The sequence below is a fragment of the Aotus nancymaae genome, unplaced genomic scaffold (genome assembly GCF_030222135.1).
Source record: "Aotus nancymaae isolate 86718 unplaced genomic scaffold, 86718_ANA_hifiasm-v0.15.2.pri h1tg000062l, whole genome shotgun sequence".
Lineage (NCBI taxonomy): Eukaryota > Metazoa > Chordata > Mammalia > Primates > Aotidae > Aotus > Aotus nancymaae.
This window is the reverse complement of record NW_026988476.1, coordinates 19,880,505-19,898,396: the sequence shown is the minus strand read 5'-3', so window position 1 is coordinate 19,898,396 and position 17,892 is coordinate 19,880,505. Positions and strand designations below refer to the sequence as shown.

At 39.2% G+C, this 17,892-nt stretch overlaps 1 protein-coding gene across 1 annotated transcript in view; it reads right to left on the bottom strand.

The window, feature by feature from the left end:
- Positions 1 to 17,892, bottom strand: part of KLHDC1 (kelch domain containing 1) — a 62,695-nt gene that overhangs the window by 2,767 nt on the left and 42,036 nt on the right. Inside the window, exons 11-12 of the mRNA XM_012456267.2 lie at positions 16,439 to 16,523; positions 12,810 to 12,862 (exon numbers count right to left, since the gene is read on the bottom strand). Of these exons, the coding sequence (XP_012311690.1) occupies positions 12,810 to 12,862; positions 16,439 to 16,523 (138 nt within the window). The remainder of the gene's footprint in view (positions 1 to 12,809; positions 12,863 to 16,438; positions 16,524 to 17,892) is intronic.

Sequence of the window (17,892 nt, the reverse complement as noted above, 5' to 3'; positions counted from 1 at the left end):
TTATTACTGAGGCTCAGGTAGGCGGTTCTAAACTTGCCTGTGTAAACAAAGTCACAGGGAAGTTTACACAGCAACTGGGTGGAGCCCACGACAGCTCCACAAGGCCTCTGCAGGCAGACTGTGACGAGACTCCCTTCTTGCTGGGCAGGGCACCTCTGAAAAAACGCAGCATCCAGTCAGGGACTTTATATAAATAAAGCCCCCACCTTCCTGGGACAGAGCACCTGGGAAAAGGGGCAGCTGTGGGTTCCGCTTTGGCAAACCTAAACATCCCTGCCCAGCAGCTCTAAAGGGAGCAATCGATCTCCCAGCATAGCACTTGAGCTCTGATAAGGGACAGACTGCCTGCTCAGGTGGCTCCCTGACCCCTGTTTATCCTGACAAAGAGACACCTCATACAGGACAGCTCTGGCTAACATCTGGTGGGTACCCTTCTGGGACGAAGCTACCAGAAGAAGGAATAGGCAGCAACCTTTGCTATTCTGCAGCCCCTGCAGGTGATTCCTAGGAAAGCAGGATCTGGAGTGGACCTCCAGCAGACCTGCAGCAGAGGGGCCTCACTGTTAGAAGAAAAACCAAAAAACAGAAAGAAAAAGCTTCAACATCAACAGAAAGGACATCCACTCAAAGACCTCATCCAAAAGTCACCAACTTCAAAGACCAAAGGTAGATAAATCCATGAAGATGAGAAGAAACCAGCACAAAATGGCTGAAATTGCCAAACACCAGAATGCCTCTTCTCCTGTAAGGGATCACAACTCCTCACGAGCAAGGGAACAAAACTGGATGGAGAATGAGTTTGATGAATTGACAGAAGCAGGCTTCAGAGGTGGGTAATAACAAACTTCTCTGAGCTAAAGGAATTTGTAAACCAAAAGCAAGGAAACTAAGAACGCTGAAAAAAAGTTAGATGAATGCTAACAAGAATAACCAATGCAGAGAAGAACATAAATGACTTGATGGAGCTGAAAAACACAATACAAGAACTTCATGAAGCATACACAAGTTTCAATAGCCGAATCAATCAGGCAGAAGAAAGGATATCAGAGATTGAAAATCAATTCAATGAAATAAAGTGAGAAGATCAGAGAAAAAAGAGTGAAAAGAAATGAACAAAGCCTCCAAGAAATACAGGACTATGTGAAAAGACCAAATCTACATTTGATTAGTGTACCTGAAACTGAATGGGGAGAATGGAACCAAGTTGGTAAACATGCTTCAGGATATTGTCCAGAAGAGCTTCCCCAACCTATGAAGGCAGGCCAACATTCAAATTTGGAAATACAGAGACCACGACAAAGATATTCCTCAAGAAGAGCAGCCCCAAGGCACATAATTGTCAGATTCACCAGGGTTGAAATGAAGGAAAAAATGCTAAGGGCAGCCAGAGAGAAAGGTCGGGTCACCCACAAAGGGAAGCCCATCAGACTCACAGTGGATCTCTTGGCAGAAACCCTACAAGCCAGAAGAGAGTGGGGACCAATATTCAACATCTTTAAAGAAAAGAATTTTCAACCCAGAATTTCACATCCAGACAAACAGCTTCTTAAGACAAGCAACTGCTGAGAGATTTCATTACCACCAGGCCTGCCTTACAAGAGCTCCTGAAGGAAGCACTAAATATGAAAAGGAACAACCAGTACTAGCCACTGCAAAAACATACCAAATTGTAAGAACCATCAGCACTATAAAGAAACTGCATCAACTAATGGGCAAAACAACCAGCTAGCATCAAAATGGCAGGATCAAATTCACATATAACAATATTAACCTTAAATGTAAATGGGCTAAATGCTCCAATCAAAAGACATAGACTGGCAAATTGGATAAAGAGTCAAGACCCATCGGTGTGCTGTATTCAGGAGACCCATCTCACATGCAAAGACACACACAGACTTAAAATAAAGGGATGGAGGAACATTTACCAAGCAAATGGAGAACAAAAAAAAAAAAAAAAAAAAGCAGGGGTTGCAATCCTAGTCTCTGATAAAATAGACTTTAAACCAACAAAGATCAAAAGAGACAAAGAAGAGCATTACATAATGGTAAAGGGATCAATGCAACAAGAAGAGCTAACTAACCTAAATATATATGCGCCCAATACAGGAGCACCCAGATATATAAAGCAAGTTCTTAATGACCTACAAAGAGACTCAGACTCCCACACAGTAATAGTGGGAGACTTTAAGACTCCACTGTCAATATACACAGATCAATGAGACAGAAAATTAACAAGGATATTCAAGACTTTAACTCAGATGTGGACCAGCAGACCTAGTAGACATCTACAGAACTCTCCAGCCCAAATCCACAGAATATACATTCTTCTCAGCACCACATCACACTTACTCTAAAATTGACCACATAATTGGAAGTAAATCACTCTTCAGCAAATGCAAAAGAACGGAAATTACAACAGTCTCTCAGACCACAGTGCAATCAAATTAGAACTCAGAATTAAGAAATTCACTCAAAACTGCACAACTACATGGAAAATGAACAACCAGATCCTGAATGACTACTGGATAAATAATGAAATGAAGGCAGAAACAAAGATATTCTTTGAAACCAAAAAGAACGAAGATACAATGTACCAGAATCTCTGGGACACATTTAAAGGAGTGTCTAGAGGTAAATTTATAGCACTAAATGCCCACATGAGAAGCAAGGAAAGATCTAAAATCGACACCCTAATGTCACAATTAAAAGAACTAAAGGAGCAAGATCAAACAAATTCAAAAGCAAGCAGAAGACAAGAAATAACTAAGATCAGAGTAGAACTGAAGGAGATAGAGACACAAAACACCCTTCAAAAACCCAGTAAATCCAGGAGCTGGTTTTTTGAAAAGATCAACAAAATAGACAGCTAGCCAGACTAATAAAATAAAGAGAAGAATCGAATAAATGCAATAAAAAATGATAAAGGGGATATCACCATTGGTTCCATAGAAATACAAATGACCATCAGAGATTACTACAAACAACTCTATGCACATAAACCAGTAAATCAAGAAGAAATGGAGAAATTCCTGGATGCTTACATCCTCCCAAGACTAAACCAGGAAGTTGAATCCCTGAATAGACCAATAATAAGGTCTGAAGTTGAGGCAACAATTGATAGCCTACCAACCAAAAAAAGTCCAGGTCCAGATGGATTCACAGCTGAATTCTACCACAGCTACAAAGAGGAGCTGGTACCATTCCTCCTGAAATAATTCCAAACAATACAAAAAGACGGAATCCTCCCTAACTCATTTTATGAGACCAACATCATCCTGATACCAAAACCTGGCAGAGACACAACTAAAGAAGAAAATTTCAGGCCAATATCCATGATGAACATTTATGTGAATATCCTCAATAAAATACTGGCAAACCAAATGCAACAGCACATCAAAAAGCTTATCCATCATGATCAAGTCGGCTCCATCCCTGGGACGCAAGCCTGGTTCAACATATGCAAATCTATAAATGTAATCCATCACATAAACAGAAGCAAAGACAAGACACATGATTATCTCAATAGATGCAGAGAAGGCCTTTGACAAAATTCAACAGTGCTTTATGCTAAAAACTCTCCATAAACTGGGAATTGATGGAATGTATCTCAAAATAATAAAAGCTGTTTGCAACAAACCCAATGTCATACTGAATGGGCAAAAACTGGAAGCATTCCCTTTGAAAACTGGCACAAGACAAGGATGGCCTCTCTCACCACTCCTATTCAAGATAGTATTGGAAGTTCTGGCCAGGGCAATCAGCCAAGAAAAAGAAATAAAGCATATTCAATTAGGAAAAGAGGAAGTCAAACTGTCTCTATTTGCAGATGACGTGATTGTTTATTTAGAAGACCCCATCATCTCAGCCCAAAATCTCCTTAAGCTCATAAGCAACTTCAGCAAAGTCTCAGGATACAAAATCAATGTGCAAAAATCACAAGCATTCCTATACATCAATAACAGAGAGCCAAATGAGTGAACTCCCATTTACAATTGCTACAAAGAGAATAAAATACCTAGAAATACAACTAACAAGGGATGTGAAGGACCTCTTCAAGGAGAACTACAAACCACTGCTCAAGGAAATAAGAGAGGACACAAACAGATGGAAAAACATTCCATGCTCATGGTTAGGAAAAAGCAATATTATAAAAATGGCCATGTTGCCCAAAGTAATTTATAGATTCAATGCTATCCCCTTCAAACTACTAATGACTCTCTTCACAGAACTGGAAAAACATACCTTAAACTTCATATGGAACCAAAAGAGAGCCTGCATAGCCAGGACAATCCTAGGCAAAACCAACCAATCAAACAAACAAAAAAAAAACAAAGCTGGAGGCATCATGCTACCTGACTTCAAACTATACTACAAGGCTACAGTAATCAAAACAGCATGGTACTGATACCAAAACAGAGACATAGACCAATGGAACAGAACAGAGGCCTCAGAAGTAATGCCACACATCTATAACCATCTGATCTTTGACAAACCTGACAATAACAAGCAATGGGGAAAGGATTCCCTATTTAATAAATGGTGTTGGGAAAACTGGCTAGCCATATGCAGAAAGCTGAAACTGGATCCCTTCCTTATACCTTATATGAAAATTAACTCCAGATGGATTAAAGATTTAAACATAAGACCTAACACCATAAAAGCCCTAGAAGAAAACCTAGGCAATAACAGTCAGAACACAGACATAGGCAAGGATTTCATGACTAAAACACCAAAAGCAATGGCAACAAAAGCCAAAATAGACAAATCGGATCTAATTAAACTTAGGAGTATCTGTACAGCAAAAGAAACTATCATTAGAGTGAACTGGCAACCAGCAGAATGGGAAAACATTTTTGCAATCTACCCATCTGACAAAGGGCTAATAACCAGAATCTACAAAGAACTTAAACAAATTTACAAGAAAAAAAAAAAACCCATCAAAAAGTGGGCAAAGTATATGAACAGACACTTCTTAAAAGAAGACATTTATGCAGCCAACAAACATATGAAAAAAAGCTCATCATCACTGGTCATTAGAGAAATGCAAATCAAAACCACATTGAGATACCATCTGACTCCAGTTAGAATGGCAATCACTAAAAAAATCAGGAGACAACAGATGCTGGAGAGGATGCGGAGAAATAGGAATGCTTTTACACTATTGGTGAGAGTGTAAATTAGTTCAACCATTGTGGAAGACAGTGTGGCAATTCCTCATGGATCTAGAACTAGAAATACCATTTGACCCAGTAATCCCATTACTGGGTATATACCGAAAGGATTATAAAACAGTCTATTATAAAGACACATGCACACGTATGTTTATTGCAGCACTGTTCACAAGAGCAAAGACTTGAAACCAACCCAAATGCCCATCAGTGATAGACTCGATAAAGAAAATGTAGCACATAAACACCATGAATACTATGCACCCATAAAAAAGGATGAATTAATGTCCTTTGCAGGGACATGGATGAAGCTGGAAACCATCATTCTCAGCAAACTGACACAAGAACAGAAAAACAAACACCGCATGTTCTCACTCGTAAGTGGGTGTTGAACAACGAGAATACATGGACACAGGGAGGGGAACATCACATACCGTAGCCTATTGGGGGTGGGAGGGCTAGGTGAAGGATAGCAGGGGATGGCAGGATTGGGGAGGGATAACATTAGGAGAACTACCTAATGTAGATGACGGGGGGATGGATACAGCAAACCACCATGGCATGTGTATACCTATGTAACAAACCTGCATGATCTGCACATGTACCCCAGAACTTAAAGTATAATTTTAAAAAATCATCATAAAAATTTTACATGGCAATGCATTCAATTGTATTGTTTGGAACATGATTGGGTTTTGTTTTTTTTTTCCTTGAGCACCACAGTAATCATATATTTTTACAGCATAGAGACTAAATCAGACCAAAATCTAATGGAAACAGAATATACAGCTTACCATGCATAATGTTCTATAAGTAAAAATGATTCAGACTTCATTTCAAACCAGATGAGTCTACAGCAGCTTCTGTTTATATTATGCTTTCAGTCAGCCCAATAACCATGTACCCTTCTCTCAGAACTGTCTTTTGCTTCCATCACCTCAAGATGAAACACCTAACATCATTTTTTTTTCTTTTTTTTTTTGAGACAAAGTCTCACTCTGTTGCCAGGCTGGAGTGCAGTGGCTTAATCTCAGCTCACTGCAATCTGTCTCCTGCGTTCAAGCAATTCTCCTGCCTCAGCCTCCTGAGTAGATGGGACTACAGGAGCACACCACAATGCCCAGCTAATTTTTTCTATTTTTAGTAGATACCAGGTTTCACCATGTTAGCCAGAATAGTCTTGATCTCTTGACCTCGTGATCCGCCCACCTCGGCCTCCCAAAGTGCTGAGATTACAGGCTTGAGCCACCACACCTGGCCCTAACATCTATTTTTATATCTGCTCCGTGTTTCTTCCATAAACGACTGCACGGGAGTTACACACTTACTACTTTGACCCAGAGAGAACAGGTTGGAAGATAGGAATGGAGCAATACAGAAAGAAAACCACTTTCGTTTCTACTCTTCTGGGGGCCTGGGTGTTCATTTCTTTCTCCCTTTCATTCCATTAGACTAGAGGGCAGTATCCTTCCAAGTACAATGCCCTTTTTAATCTTATGCTATTTTGAAGAGGTTTTTGTACTTTAAAACCAAAAGAAATTTAAGAGAACTATCAAAAAAGGATCTGTTTCAATTAATAAAATTTAATTCAAAACAGTAAGTTGGGAGGAGAGAGGGAGGAAGGGTGAGAAAATAATTTTTAAAAGTCTTAAAAAATTTTTGTAACAGACTCATTTGATTCTGCTGTAGTTAACTTTAGTTGTCATTTTTACAAGCATTGATATTCCAGAGATTTAGATGTTCTTCCATACTTTTATGAAGCCTTTTCCCTCTACTTTGGAACAACTCTAAATTAGAAGTGAGTTAAAATGTCCTGGTAGGTCAAAGTACAGGTATAGGGTTCTGTGGGAGTCAGAGAGGAGAATAACCAAGACAAACTTAGCAAGCCAGGGGAAACTCTCCAAATGGGAGGTCCAAGCTGAGACCTTGAGGACCTCAACAAATTAAACAAACAAAGGTATTCCAGACAGAAGAACCATACTTGCAAAGCCCTAGAAATGAGAAATAAGATTACAGAAACTGCACTTCCATTGACTAAATACAGCTGAGTGGGGCACTGCCAGAAGTGAAGGCCCTGAGTGGAGGCCCTGAGTACCATGTGAAGGAATCTGTAGTTTGTCTTGCGCAATGGGAGCCAAGCAGAAATCATCACAATACAATATATGATATGTGAGCTTTCCACAGGAATATGTAAGAATATTTCATGCCTATTTTTTTCTTTTTTTCTGAGATGGAGTCTTGCTCTGTTGCCAGGCTAGAGTGCAGTGGCGTGATCTCAGCTTACTGCAACCTCCCACTCCCAGGTTCAAGCGATTCTCCTGCCTCAGCCTCCTAAGTAGCTGTGATTATAGGCGCATGCCACCACACCCGGCTAATCTTTTTATTTTTAGTAGAGATGGGGTTTCCCCATGTTGGCCAGGCTGGTCTTGAACAATTACTTCAGGTGATCTGCTCGCCTCAGTCTCCCAAATGCTGAGATTAAAGGCATGAGCCACTGTGCCCAGCCTCATGCCTAATTTTTATAATAGCCCCAAATTGCAGATATCCTAAATATCTATTAACAGACTAGCTAATAAGTTATATTTCTTTTTCTTTTTTTTTTTTTTTTTTTTGAGATGGAGTCTCACTCTATTGCCCAGGCTGGAGTGTAGTGGTGTGATCTTGGCTCACTGCAGCCTCTCCCTCACAAGTTCAAGCCATTCTCCCGCCTCAGCCTCCTGAGTAGCTGGGACTACAGGTGCACACCACCATGCCCAGATAATTTTTTTGTATTTTTATTAGAGATAAGGTTTCACCATGTTGGCCATGCTGGTCTCAAACTCTGAACTCCTGCCCTTGGGTGATCCACCCACCTCGCTTGAGCCACTGCACCTAGCCAGTAAATTGTATTTCCACGAGATAGAACCTATATAGCCATTACTAACGTAAGTATAGATCTATTACACTGAATGATTGTATATTTACATGAAAGATTACAAAACAGCCTGCATAATTTGATCCTTTATATACACTCACATATACATATATGTGTACTGCTCTCACTGAGGTTTCCAATGACCTCTTAGCAGAAATAAGTCCACTCTAATCATTTAATAAAATCATTAAAATCATGTATATATAATTACATTTTGATCATTATATATCATTTATGTATAAAATCTCTCTCAGTGTGTGTGTGTGTGTGTGTGTGTATATATATATATATATATATTCCCTGTGATGGTTCATAGGTGATTTTATTTTACTGTATACTTTTCATATTGTATGAATATTCTAGGTAAACACATCTTTTTACAATCGGAATAAATAATGAGCTATTTCTTTTATTTCTTATAATATTCTTTTATATCCAAAGGTATGATGAACATGATCTCACAAATTTACTAGACCATATAAGCCACTTTCTATCATTTCTACACTTCTTCATCTTCTGAATCATTGCTTATCTTCCCTCCCAAACCTGTGTTTTGTGCTTTTTGGAACACCAGTTTTATGTTCTATAAACACCACTGCTTCCGCTGAGTTTCTGAAATCTAAGAAAATGGTTGTGTGTGCAGCTTTCTTGAAAAAATAGTACACATTTTCCATCGTTTCCATTTTCACAGTCAAGGATCCAGTGTCAGTAGTCTCGCTCCTCACCACTGCTTCCAGGTTCTATCATTTCACTTGCAGGTATTGCCATCTACTAACCTCCAGCTCATTTTCCCCTAGTCACTCAGGACTTTGGCCCTGGCTCACCACAGTACCTTTTCTTGACTGATTTTAGCATCTGTGTAGAAAATCCTTTTCATGCTTTATGACCTCACTCAGGAGAGTTCCACCTCTGAAATTTTAAACTCCCATCCTCCTCTCGGAACAGAAACCTCTTATCCTTTTAATTCTTACATTCCATTACTCCTTGGACTCTTCTTGGTTCTACAAATGATAAGACCCTTCCAGTTTTAACTTTCTTTTGTATCCAGTCTAGTTCACCTGCACTTCATTCTCTTGCCAGCAATTTTAGTCCCCTTCTCCACTGCTTCTCTGTTACCCATCCCAGCCAAACTGCAACCACAGATAAATTCAGCTGCTCAACTCCTTTCTGCACCTGTGACCTGGCTGCTTAGTGCTACTGGGGAAAGTCATGCTTCTCAGCGATGGTTCCACTACATATAGATGATATTCTACCTCAGCTGTGTGCTACTTTGTTATATATCCCACAGACAGAAGTCAGCATCTTCTTGCAGTCATTCCACTACATATAGATGATATTCTACCTCAGCTGTGTGCTACTTTGTTATATATCCCACAGACAGAAGTCAGCATCTTCTTGCAGTCATCTAGGCAGATACTTCAAATCTTCATTCACCTTAAGTTCATATCCTCACCTCTCCTTTCTCTTATCAGATGACCGCACTTACTTCTTGGACTCTTCTCGGTTCTCCAAATAATAAGACCCTTCCAGTTTTAACTTTCTTTTGTATCCAGTCTAGTTCACCTGCACTTCATTCTCTTGCCAGCAATTTTAATCCCCTTCTCCACTGCTTCTCTGTTACTTGGAGGTGAGGATATAAACTTTCTCAATGTCCTGAACCAACCAACAAAGTTTTCTATCTATATATCCATACTTCCTTCTTTCTCCACTATTTTAAAGAAAAGAATCTTTTCTCTAGTCAAGGACTAATTCAAAAATCTGTTTACTAAAATCCACCTCCTCGATACACTGCTCTACCTGCTTTTCCTACGTTTTCTTGTGTTTCTAACAACCTACTCTCCATTGACTTCTCCCGCCCACCCAGCATATAAACAAATACATTCATCCTCCCTTGGTCTTGGTGTTCCTCCCCAGAAGCCATCGGGCTTCCACCTTCACCTAACCAACTCCTCAGTGATTTTTCAATCCAAATGTTCTGGTATCTCTTTACAGTAGCCTTTTCTTGTTCAGATCTCCCTTCTCTTGGTTTTTGTGCTACCATTATCTCCTGGCTAGCCTTGAACTTCTCTGGTCACTCTCTTGCTGCCTCCTTTTCTTCTCCCTACCTCTCAAAGGTAGTAAGTTCCTAATGCCCAGTTGTTGGCTTCCTCCTTACTCCTAAAACTCTTCCTGGCCAGAGCTAATCCACACTTAATAATTCTCCAAAGATTCTGAAATTTTATGTCTGGTCCAGACCTCCTTCCATATATTTAAGCATTTAATGGATAGCTCCACTAGAGGTCCCAAAAACACTTAGCACATCAAAAACTAAACTCATAATTTCTACCCTTATCCCATCTTCAGACTGCTGCCTTTCTCCACATTCCTCCTATCCTATCATTAATTCTTCCCACTCCTTTTCCTTGGCATCAATTTAACTACTAAGTCCATTCTACCTCCTAAATATCTCAATCTCCCTTTCTTCTCCAGCCCCATTGATACTTTCCAGATCAGATGCTCACTCTGTACCTAACCACGGTAATAGTCTCTTTACCAATTTTCTTTACCCAGTCATATATCCCTTCAATTTTTCATCCAGTCTGTTGCCAGAGGAATTGTTTAACTGTAATATGATCATCTTATTTTCTTGCTAGAAATTTTTCAATGGCTCTTGATCTCTTTTACACCAGATACTGTAAAAGAGAGATAAAAGTCCTAGATGATATATGATTTCTGATTTTTTTGTCCAAAATCATTTCTTGCAACTCTCTGCCTCATACTACATTCCAGGAACACTCAAGTATTCAGTTTCCAGAACACATCATGATTTTATATATGTCTTTACACTAACACCCTGCACTGTTTGTTCATGGCAAATTCTTAGCTCAAACCCTTCTTCTGCAAAGACTTCCCTAACCTTTGCCATCTTAATCATATAGACAAAGGACCTTCTTCTCCAGTATTCTCATAAACTTTGTATGTGTTTCTTTTAAAGCAATTTCATTTTCCTATTGTAGAAAAAATCTAAAAGCTTGAAAGTCTACCTTCTATAATATCAGCAATTCTAGGGAAAAGCCATGCCTTTTTATTTCATGGCACAGTGCCTTCTCAAGTAGGCACTCAAGTATTTCTTGATCCCTGCATATGAGGAACTTGGCAATCCAAAGTGTAGGCCACAGCCTGGACTAATTAAATCACAATCTGTGGGGGCAGAACATAGGCATTAATTTTTTTGAAGCTCTTCATGAGAGTTTAGTCTGAGAACTACTGTGCTAAGAGTAGGGGTAGTTAAGAAAAATGTCAGAAAGGTCCAGTTTGAGCTAGTCTAATGGTTTTCAAGTGGTTCATGTTATAGAACATCTAAATATTACCATATGCTCCCTGAAATATAACATGCCCCTCTCTTTCTCTCTCTTTCTCATATGTCTTCGCTTATGTTATTCCCTCTGCATAAAATTCCCACACTTGTTCACTGGGCAACTTCTACATCTTCCCTCCCACTAAACTTTGTATAGACTCGGTTTACAGCAAGAATGTATGAGCTAAGACACTCTTAAGTCATATCACCAAGGTAATACAAGCTTTGGGGTTAAAAAAGAAATTCTTCTATATTAAATGTCTTTGTATGTGTGTATATACACTCAGTCCCCTGTACCTATAAGTTCCTCCTCTGTGGATTCAACCAACTGCAGACTGAAAATGTAGTTGGTTTATGATCGTTGCATCTGTACTGCACATGTACAGACATTATTTTCTTGTAATTATTCCATAAACAATACAGTGTAACAATTATTTTCATAGCACTTAAATTGTATTAGGAATTATGAGTAATACAGAGATTATTTAAAGTATATGGCAGGATGTGCATAGGTTTATATGCAAATGCTACATCACTCTATATAAGAGATTAGAACATCCATGAATTTTTGTATCCAAGTAGGGGTTTTCCTGGAACCGATCCCCACAAATACCAAGGGATGACTGTATATAACATATATATTAGAAATATTAGACACATTCTGATTTCTAAAAAGTTAAAATGTGAAAAATGTCAGGCTTAGAATTAATGAAATACAGTATGTTTAATATTACCATATAAATTAAAGGCAATTTTGCAAACAAAACAAAAATGTGACTGTATTGTATGTGTACATACACACACATATTTTATACAAAATATATATACAACCCATATATACATATATGTGATATATATATGTATTTCATAAATATATATATATATATATATTTTTTTTTTTTTTGAGATAGGCTTTCAGTCTGTTGCCAGGCTGGAGTGCAGGAACACGATCATAGCTCACTGCAGCCTCAAACTCCTGGGCTCAAGCGATCCTCCCACCTCAGCCTCCCTAGTAGCTGGAACTACATGCATAAGTTACCATGCCAGCTACTAATTTTTTAATTTTTATTTTTGTGGAGACGTGGGTTTCATGATGTTACCTAGGCTGGTCCTGAACTCCTGACCTCAAGTGATCCTCCTGCTCTGGCCTCTCAGAGCAATGAGATTATAGGTGTGAGCCATCATGCCAAGCCTGTATATTTTAATTTTTAAAACTCACATTGGTGTATAGTTCACCATTATAAATTTGATTACACTCTTAGGAAGATGTGAAAATATTCTTGAATTCATGTCATAAATGACCTGAAAAATATTACAACTCTTCCCAAAAATGAGAAAGAAATTATTATATATTCATAGCATATATAAAGAAAATAATAAATTTGCTTACCTGAGTAGTGAATAAGGCTGTGTTTGAAAGATCAATAAATCATTACAGTGAACCTAATCAACATAAAAAAGGCATTATTGGGTTTTTGATAAAAATAACAATGAGTTAATAATTGAATGTTTTTTAATTTTATTAATGTAAAAGGTATTATATAAAGCAGCAAATAAATCTAGCTGTTGACACATACACATAAATGCATGCACACATATAAACATACACATACATACATATACCTGCTACCCACAAACTTTGAGTTTATGGTTTTCAATTTTCAGTGACCAAATTTTTACCTAACCCATAGCCTATGTAATTGCAAATTTGAAAATCAGAAATACATTCTGATTTAAGAAGTGACTTAGGCCAGGCGTGGTGGCTCAAGCCTGTAATCCCAGCACTTTGGGAGGCCGAGGCGGGTGGATCACAAGGTCAAGAGATCGAGACCATCCTGGTCAACATGGTGAAACCCCGTCTCTACTAATACAAAAAATTAGCTGGGCATGGTGGCACGTGCCTGTAATCCCAGCTACTCAGGAGGCTGAGGCAGGAGAATTGCCTGAACCCAGGAGGTGGAGGTTGCGGTGAGCCGAGATCGCGCCATTGCACTCCAGCCTGGGTAACGAGCGAAACTCCGTCTCAAAAAAAAAAAAAAAAAAAGAAGTGATTTAAAAAATAACAGCAGTGGTTTTCTTTTTGTCTTTTTTTTGAGACAGAGTCCACTCTGTCACCCAGACTGGAGTGCAGTGACGTGATCTCCACTCACTGCAACTCCAACTCCTGGGTTCAAGCGATTCTCTTGCCTGAGCCTCCTGAGTAGCTGGGATTACAGGCGCCCACCAACACACCCAGCTATTTTTTTTTTTTTTTTTTTTTGTATTTTTAGGAGAGATGAGTTTTCACCATGTTGGCCAGGCTGGTCTCAAACTCCTGACCTCAGGTGATCTGCCCGCCTTGGTCTCCCAAAGTGCTGGGATTATAATAATGAGCCATAGCACCCGGCCCAGTAGTGGTTTTCAAACTTTTCTTTTCTTTTTTTTTTTTTTTTTTTTTTTTTGAGATAGGGCCTGGCTCCAGGCTGGAGTGCAATGGGGCAATCAGAGCTCACTGCAACTCCTGCCTTCCTGGCTCAAGCCATCCTCCCACCTCCACCTCCAAAGTAGCTGGGACCACAGGAACAGGCCACCATGCCCAGCTGTGGTAAAGACAGGGTTTCACCATGTTGCCCTGGCTGGTCTCAAACCCCTGAGCTCAAGCAGTCTGCCTGCCTCAGCCTCCCAAAGTGCTGGGATTTTAGGTGTGAGCCACCAAGCCTGGCACTTTTTTGTTTTTAAGCTTAACTTTTCTTTCAAATAACTCTTATGTTAAAATTTCCTCTTTATCCTCTCCTCCTTTTCCAGGTGGTCTCAGGGCAGTCTTGATTTGAAAGTCAAGATCTGGAATTCCCTGGGCATTCTTAATTTGAAAGTCAAGATCTGGAAGATTATTTGAATAATGAGTCTCTCATCTAAAAGTTAATGTGGTAGAAAAGTCATAGACAATTTCTCTAATCTTTTCAAATAGGTCTTTAGAATATCATAATTTATGATCATGCTTTTAATCAGAATTTCTATTTTCATAATAAATTTTGTATCCTCAGTGAAGATTTCTAGTGCCAACAAAGAGAAGACAAACCACAAAATTTGCTTTTTTAATAAATGCAAAGTTGTTGTTTTAATCTTTTAGTGAAGCCCTGAATTCTCAGTCAAAGAAAGCTCTGAAACTTTTGATATACAAAACATTTAAGTTACAGGCTTCAGAACTACAAAATAAAGCAAATTCCCTGGAGAGAAGCCATCCTATTTTGGAGTTTGCCACTCCATAGGAGCAGCTCTGGAGATAACTACACCTCAAGAGATGAAAGAGAGCTAGTACCCTCTTGGTTATACTCTGGCTCGCTGTACACCATCCCTGATGGCTCAGAATCCTGTTTTTGAGTGTCCTACACAAAACCAGAGCAATCGTTCCTGAACTCCTGTCCCGTTGTGTATGGTGTATAAATATGGCCACCCTGCTCTGAATTTCCCAGGGCGCTAGAAGTGAAAAAATCATACTCTCCAAATGCTACTCATTTATACCTTTGACCTTAGTTTTATCACATTTTAAAATGGAAATTCTTTAAACATGAGACTTAGGAATTCTCTTAAAAAAAAAAAGAAATTAGGCCGGGCGCGGTGGCTCAAGCCTGTAATCCCAGCACTTTGGGAGGCCGAGGCGGGTGGATCACGAGGTCAAGAGATCGAGACCATCCTGGTCAACATTGTGAAACCCCGTCTCTACTAATACAAAAAAATTAGCTGGGCACGGTGGCGCGTGCCTGTAATCTCAGCTACTCAGGAGGCTGAGGCAGGAGAATTGCCTGAACCCAGGAGGCGGAGGTTGCGGTGAGCCGAGATCGCGCCATTGCACTCCAGCCTGGGTAACAAGAGCGAGACTCCGTCTCAAAAAAAAAAAAAAAAAAAAAAAAAAAGAAATTCTTTAAACTTAAATGCAAAACAGCTGAGTAAAGCAGTGGTAAAAGATACATATTTAAAAAGACAACAGGCCAGGCATGGTGCTGTAATCCCAGCACTTTGAGAGCCTGAGGTGGGTCGATCACTTGAGGTCAGGAGTTCAAGACCAGCCTGGCCAACATGGTGAAACTTCATCTCTACTAAAAACACAAAAAATTAGCCGGGCATAGTGGCGCACACCTGTAATCCCAGCTACTTGAGAGGCTGAGGCAGGAGAATCACTTGAACCTGGAAGGTGGAGGGTGCAGTGAACCAAGACTGCATCAGTGCACTCCAGCCTGGGTGACAGCAAACCCCTGTCTCAAAAAAGAAAGGGAATATACTTTAAATATTTCAACAAAGTAGTTTCCTCTTGAGGGGAGAAGCTAGTGGGTGGCAAGGTTCAGAAGGAATAATCAGGTAGCTTCAACAGTACTGATGATGTTCTAATTCTAAAATTAGCTAGCAAAATTTATGGTTATTTATTATGCTTAGGATCTATATTATAAACATTCTTTTTATGTATCAAATATTACATACAAATAAATACATTTTTGAGACAGGGTTTCACTCTGTCACCCAGACTTGAGTGCAATGGCATGATCTTGGTTCACTGCAACCTCTGTCTCCCTGGTTGAAGCGATTCTCCTGAGTCATTTTTGTAATTTTAGTAGAGATGAGGTTTTGCTATGTTGGCCAGGCTGGTCTTGAACTCCTGGTCTCAAGAGATTTGCCTGCCTCAGTCTCCCAAAGTGCTGGGATTAGAGGCCTGGGCCATTGCACCTGGCCTACATAAAAATATTTTAATTCAATAATATTAGAGACACTCATGTAAGAGAAAAGAGAAAGAGGAATAATCCTTTGAAAGTTCTTCTTAATAATTTGGCTAATGAAACTAATTGACCTATTTTGATATGTAAATCTAAAATATCCAGAAAGGCTTCATAAAAGCCACTCATCCTGAAGATTAATTAAACCACAGAGTTACATTTCATGCCCTTCCATATTTTGCAATGTTAGAATATCAACATTCTTGCTAAATAGCCATTTAGTCTGAATAACACAAGTACTCAGAGGAAATATTTAGATATAAGATTTTCTTACTGTATCCAAGGCAAGTAAGTCATCTTTGCTCCCGCCAAATACCATTATTTCATTTTCTTTTCCCAAACAGGCTGTGTGCCATAACCTATGTTTGAAAATTATAAACAGAGTGAAACACTGTCATGGAAGAAATTGTACATTACATATAAATCAATTCTAAATTTCATACTGTAAAATATAATCTATTTAAAAGAGACATGATTGAACTTGAACCTTTGGGATATCCTAAAAGGGGTTATACTGATTCCTCTAGAGCTCATTAAATCACACCATTAAGGAGATGATTATCTCTCTCTCTCTGTTTTTTTTGTTTGTTTTAAGAGATGAGGTCTCTTCATGTTTCCCAGGCTAGATTTGAACTCCTAGGCTTAGGTAATCCTCCTGCCTCAGCCTCCGAAAGTGCTGAGATTTTAGGCATGAGCCAACACACCCAGCCAGAGATGACTCTTAATAACAGTTTCTATTATATCCCTCAACATTTTTATAACCTTTTTCTCTCATATATATTATCCCTGAAGTAAAATAAAAAGGAACTGATCACGTTATTGCTGAAATAGGACTTTGCCCAGTTTTCTTACTACTATCTGCCACGTTACTATTCTTGTAATTTTTGCCTCTTTTTTTTCCTGCTCTATGTTCCCCATCACCCAACAAATCCAATTTGGCACTCCTTCACATTTCCATTGTCACACTCCTCATCACTCTGAGTACAGAACACCACAGTATGTTCCTAGTTTTTCAGTCTCTCACCTCCCCCAGATACATATGGCTAATAAATATTTTTCAAATACTGTTTCTGACCATAAAAATTTCCTGATGAGGAAGCATCTGCACTACCAATGGCTGTTTTTCCTAGCCTAGTATTTGTGATCAACCACTGGTTTTTTTTTCCCCACAAATCTTAATTCTTGGCTTCTTCCCAAATGAGTCCTCTGTTTAGCTAAATTCATTTCCTTGCTTCCCCTGTGAGAAAAGCTTATTATCTACCTCTAGGCTTTTGTTCATTCTGTTTCTTATGTTTAGAATAATAAATAAGTCATTCTCATTGAGCCTGAAAAATAGGCTCCAAACACCCAGGAAGTATTCCAAATACCCACTCAAAACTGGTTCTGTTACCATCTCTATTCAGCACCCTTTAATGTTTATGTGCTCATTTTGTACTCGCCTCACATACATTTGAAGATGAACTGCTCTGCATGCTACTTTAGCTGTTTGACTACCTAAGATTATCAGGTCCTTGAGGTAAGAAATTGTCAGTGGTGTGCTGGAAACAGCCTACTGGCTAGCAGAAGCTGATTGTGCATATCTCCATCCAACTCCACATACCGTGACATCATGTTGGAAGCTTGAAATCAGCCATGGTAGGAGTATTTACTACTTGGAAATCAGCAAATACTACAAATTAGGGCATCCTCCCACTCTGGAGTGGTTGTTACCTGTTACCAGCACAGCAC